Genomic DNA, 5,600 nt, shown 5'->3' with positions numbered 1-5,600 from the left:
GGAAAACAGACCTTATGATGACAGGCTGAGAGCTATGGGGCTCTTTAGCCTGGAAAAGCGCAGGCTCAGGGGTGATCTGGTGGCCACCTATAAGTTTATCAGGGGTGACCACCAGTATCTGGGGGAACGATTATTCACCAGAGCGCCCCAAGGGATGATGAGGTTGAATGGTTATAAACTTCTGCAAGACCGTTTCAGGCTGGACTTCAGGAAGAATTTCTTTACTGTCCGAGCCCCCCAAGAGCAGGTATTCCAGACATCGGAGGTGGTTCAAGCACCTACATTGAACACCTTCAAGAGAAAATCGGATGCTTATCTTGCTGGGATCTTATAACCTCAGCTGACTTCTTTCCCCTTGGGCGGGGGGCTGGACTCAATGATCTTCCAAGGTCCCTTCCAGCCCTAATGTCTATGAAATCTCTCTAACCTGCAGCCCTCTTTCCACCACTGCTTTATTCTAGCATCTCTCCACTCCAAGCATTTTATAATGCTTTCCTCAAATCACTTCAGCAACCTTTCCTCCTCCCACCACCTTCCTCCCCTCCTCAGCCTACATGTTTTTGCAAAGGGGATGTGGGGGAGAGAGGAGAGTCAATGAAAAAATTAAAAAGGTGCTCTGTCTCTAAGTCCAGCACTTACACATGTTTTGGGAGGCAGGAAAAATGAATACATGCAGATTAACATCATTTTGGATTCTTTCATTTCAGTACCTTACTCCACAGTACATAGGAACAGCAATAGAGACAACAGGTCAAGGTAAGACAGCTTTGGGATTTTGTATGAGTTAGATAAAAAGTGTGGGCATACTTTGAATCTGATCCATGGTGCCTTTTGATAAAAATTGGGTGTGGAATTTCCAGGTGTATATAAAATGTAGTGATAATAAATGGCTTTTCTTACGTGTGCCGTCAAGGTAACGTATGAGTATATGCACTTGTATCTAGAGTATGTAAGAACACAAAAGCTTGCTTTGAATTTCCTACTTTTAGCTGCACACTTGTTCTTGATTAACGTTTGTGTTGTTCATAATCCCTTTCACTAATTATGATCAAATTACCGATCTTTTAACCCTCCTCATAACAAATGTGCATCTTTTTTTCTAACAGTACTTTACATGGCTTGACTGTGCACCCCAAACTTTAAATGCCTAATGTTGTTGTCTGTGCACAATATGTACTGAGGTGGGAAAGAATAGGCAGGGAAATGAAATGTATCTTCATTTTTCTCTAAGATTTTTCAAATGGGTTTGTTTTCATTGTGAGCCATGCTTTTGGGATTAGAGCACCCAAGTAGTGAGTGAGATAAACTTCAAAAATCTACACCCCCATTCAGGGAGGATGACTGGGAAAATGAAGTATTCTCAACTTCTGCAGCATCTAAGTCTCACGCTTTTTAAAGTGCTTTTCTATACGTGGGCCTGTGATTAAAACATTCTGAATACAAATAAGGGTTGAACTAATGTGGTTCTACACCAAGACAGAACCTACCTACCAAGGCTCCACAGGTTTTGTACTCTGCCTTACAAAGTATCTACCTATTTAGGGGACCTCCATCATCACCATCTCTGAGTTGCCCCACTGTAGTATCTCATCTCCTTAACTTCTGAAAGGCTTGGCATGCTAGATTAACTTCCCTGAAGGCAGTGAAAAGTCAGTGCAAGATTTTACTGAAACCATGCTTACCTGTTTTCCTGCACAGTTTGACAGGGGTGGGGATCTTCTGGTATGTGTGCTTTTCCCTAAATAGTCTAGGTATAGCAAGCTGAGCTGTAAACTGCCTTCTAGCCCTGGCTTGTCCAACATATGGCCCGCGGGCGGCCCTCCAAGCCATGTTCTGAGGCCTGAGGTGCTGTGACGAGAAACGAAAGTAAACATTGTACTTTCGTTTCAGGGGGGTGATGTGATACCGCTTCCTGTGAGGTCTTTGAATATGGCTTGCCATCCCACTGGGTGATAAAAAGTTCATGATCTGGCCCACATTCAAAAAGGTTGGACACCCCTGTTCTAGCCTGACATGAGAGCTATAGTATGTTTAAAAAATGGTTACAGACTATGGCAGATCTCTGATGTCACTCAATTCTTTCTTGCTTACTATGCATGTAAAGCAACTTTGGTGTATCGTAATACTTACCTTCTCCACTTGCTTCTGCTATTGCCTTGTTGAGTCTCCTCCTGCATATGAAATAAGTATTCAGCCCTAGAAGATATGGTTTGCCTTCAGTAAAAGCTGCTATTTTTCCTTGGGAGAGTGGGGTGGGAGGAAACAAAAATGGAAAACAGGAGGACAAAGAAACAAAATACTTGTCAAGGTAGGAAAGCTTTTCCCTTCCCTTAGCTCTTTTAAATGACAGGAAGGTTGATATGCAGTCATCAGGAATTGGAATACATTTTTCTAGTGCAGAGATTGTGAGATGTTCATCTGCGGTCAGTTTTAGGGTTGAAGAGTGTTTGTTGTTGTGTCTTTTAATTGGAATATAATTCTCAACACAGTGTGAATATATGAAGGAGGAAGTCGGGGAATCTGCTGAAGATGAGGCGACTGAATCGGAAGAAGACCCTGAATTTGATGAAAGAGTTGGATGCTTTTCCAAAGGTTCCTGAGAGCTATGTAGAGACTTCAGCTAGTGGAGGAACAGGTAGGCTTGATGGAGTCACTGTTATAACAGCTGGCCTGATACACATGGGGGCTGCTGAATCTGTTTATCGTGTTCTGGTGATAAAAGCTAATGCTGGAGGAAGACACAAATATAAACTCTGTCTCCAGTTGTTGGGAAACAAACTGAGCACATGACAGGTACAATTAAAATGAGCTTTAGAGAGAATTAGGGATTATTTCCCTTCTCACAAGCACCCTTTCCAACACCTCCTAAAGGGAGAACAACTTAAGTATGTCAGACCAGCATGGAAATAAACTGTTCCCCAAATCTGTCATATTTGGAGCCCTGCAAAGATTCACCTTTTTTTAACCTCTCCTGTTGAAAAATCTTTGAGGCCTGTAAATAAAATTCTTCAGCAACACGTACCAAAATGCCAGCTATATGCAAATAATACCAAACTGACTTTCACATCAAATCCAAAAACATCCTCTTCCTTGCTATCCAAGGGCTTGGATGAGATCAGCAGCTGGCTGAAGCTTAGGTTTGGACGGCGTGAGGATGAAGGAAGCTCTTTGAAGAACCTGATATTTGTGTAGTGACACCATTTGTCCAGTCTTGATGTTTACCTGGGCTCATCTCAAATACCTATAGCTGCAAGAAACACTGTTTTTTTTTTTTCTATAAATATATAAAACTCCAGCCAAGGTCTTCTGACAATTCAGCAGTGAAAGGGTTAAAATTGTAGCTCTTGTCTGAGTGGAAAGTGAGGGTGAGCTGAAGATTAGGTTTTGTATGAGGCCATAACTTTTCAGAAAAAACTTCATGGAAAAATCTTTTTTTCTTCAGTCTGCCTTCCCAAAAACAAAGCGTGTTTTTTATTTGGGGAGCATGTGGTATATAAGAATACGGTATGTCATCATTCTCTGCCTTCCCAGTGTGACCCTCTAATGCTGAGGAACAGCTCCAAGAGTTTTCTGTTCAAGATTTGAAATAGCTTTTAAAATTGTATTATCACTTCTCTCAGGATTGCATTTAAGGTGCAAAAAAGATTATTTTTGGGCAAGGTAAGGAGGTAAAAGATGCCAAATCTGTGTTCTCAGGTTCTCTTTTCTTTTGTGGTGGAGTTAGAAACAAGGAATCTTTTAAACAAACCAATCCCCTTCACTCATGGCATCTGCTCATAAGACTGTCAGAGCCTTCAGAAAAGAGGATCTAACTTCCTCCCCACTCTCACAGTCAACCTCACAAATATTTTGATTAAAAAACCCATCAGTACTTGTGTTGTTTTTTGGTGGCATTTAGCAGACAGTAGCATCTTCCACCTTCATATGCTCTGGTAGAGGAGGATCTTGGCCTCCAAAGATCCAAAAAGAATAACATAGTAATAAATAGCTATATGTTGGTCTTCCTGCCTTGCTCAAAATAGCCCACAACTGTTTTTTTCTTTTAAACAGTAATGCAAGTGCCTGCTGTGGTTTGAAACTAGTTATGCTTAGGAAGTCGACCACAGTTAGTGGCCTCTTGTCTGACCCTACAGGAAGCCCTGAGACAAGAGGCCTTTATTTTAAAATATAAAACAAAAAAATGTTCTGTGGTTATGCAGGCATACAGTTAGATATTTTTATCTTCTAATAAAGGCAGGATTCTAATAAGAGGTGCACAGCATGTGCTTCTTTGTGGCTCTTTATTGTGTTTCTATTTCCATGCAGCACAGCATGTTTTTCTGTTTGCATGCACAATTTCAGAGTCTCAATGAGGAGGTTGCTTTGAAAATACGCACTGCATGTCTTGGATGAGAAATAATCCATTAGTCTTTTCTTGCTCTCTAAGTGTATTCTTTGCATATGCAGCTGCAGATAAAGTGAGCTGATTTCCTGGCCTCTAATTGTTAGAAAAATCCAGAGCTGGGAACTTTGCATGGCATTGTTATGCATAGGTGACGTAAGCAAGGCACCTCTTCTTCCTCAGTGGGCAGTGTGTGTTTATTTCCCTTATTTGTTTTCTTGGCTTTGTAACCAGAAGTGGAAATCTCTGATACAAAAACTCAGATCATACAGTGTGGAGCTCAAAGGGACCTCAGGAGGCACTTAGTCCATCCTCTTGCTCTGAAGAAGGGTTAAATATACCTAGATTGGGGTGTCAAAGATGTGGCCTGCGGTGCTCTTTCACTTGTGGTTTGGGGCTCCTGGAGGGCAAGTAGGTGTAAGGTGAGTAGGGACGAGGCCTGTTGCTAATTCTGGCATATGGAACCTTGCTGGGGATATGTTGGCAGCGGAAGGGCAAGTGATGGGTATGTTAATCGCTGTGACAGCAGTCACTCACCCAGGAGACCAAGGGAGTTTGACATCCCCGACCAAGATCATCCCTGACTGATGTTGTCCATGGGGATTCGACCACCTCCCCAGGGAGCCTATTGCAGTGCTTGAGTATGCTTATGGTTAAGTTAGATCAGTGATTCTCAACCAGGGTCCCACCAGATCCTTTGGAGGGTGGAGTGAGGTGTGAAGAGAAAAACAGATGGCTCAGGCTTGTCCCTGCCTGGTCAGTCCCCCACACCCCTACTGTCCGGCCCCTCTGCAAGGAAGTAAGCACTGTAATATATAGCTTTTGAAATTGGTTGCCATGCAGTTCACAAAAGTTATGGAGGGGTGCTTGAAGTCCAGAAAGTTGGAGAACCACTGAAATGGATATTAAGAGCTTTATTTTTTATAAACTAGATTGGCCAAGAGCATTTATAAGCCTGCATTTCATTGTTTCATAGTTTCTAGGGTCGGAAGGGACCTGAGCAGATCATCGAGTCCTACTTCCTGCCATGGCAGGAAAGAGTACTGGGGTCAAACGACCCCAGCAAGGTGTACATCTGGCCTCCTCTTAAAGACCCCCAGGGTAGGAGCCAGCATCACTTCTCTTGGAAGTTGGTTCCAGATCCTAGCTGCCCTGACCATGAAGTAGCGTCTCCTGATATCTAGCCTAAATCTACCCTCTGCCAGCTTGTGACCGTTAT

At 42.7% G+C, this 5,600-nt stretch overlaps 1 protein-coding gene across 6 annotated transcripts in view; it reads left to right on the top strand.

The window, feature by feature from the left end:
• Positions 1-5,600, top strand: part of ERGIC2 (ERGIC and golgi 2) — a 56,481-nt gene that overhangs the window by 10,017 nt on the left and 40,864 nt on the right. For 4 of the 6 annotated variants that reach the window (XM_019509397.1, XM_019509392.1, XM_019509393.1 and 1 more), the window contains 2 exons: positions 708-756; positions 2,490-2,635. In XM_019509397.1, coding sequence (XP_019364942.1) covers positions 2,530-2,635 — 106 coding nt within the window. In that variant the 5' untranslated portion in view covers positions 708-756; positions 2,490-2,529. The remainder of the gene's footprint in view (positions 1-707; positions 757-2,489; positions 2,636-5,600) is intronic. The other 2 variants (XM_019509394.1, XM_019509395.1) reach the window with 1 other exon arrangement.

This window comes from Gavialis gangeticus, unplaced genomic scaffold (genome assembly GCF_001723915.1).
Source record: "Gavialis gangeticus isolate Ggan-Ray unplaced genomic scaffold, GavGan_comp1, whole genome shotgun sequence".
Lineage (NCBI taxonomy): Eukaryota > Metazoa > Chordata > Crocodylia > Gavialidae > Gavialis > Gavialis gangeticus.
This window is presented reverse-complemented; position numbering and strand designations above follow the sequence as displayed.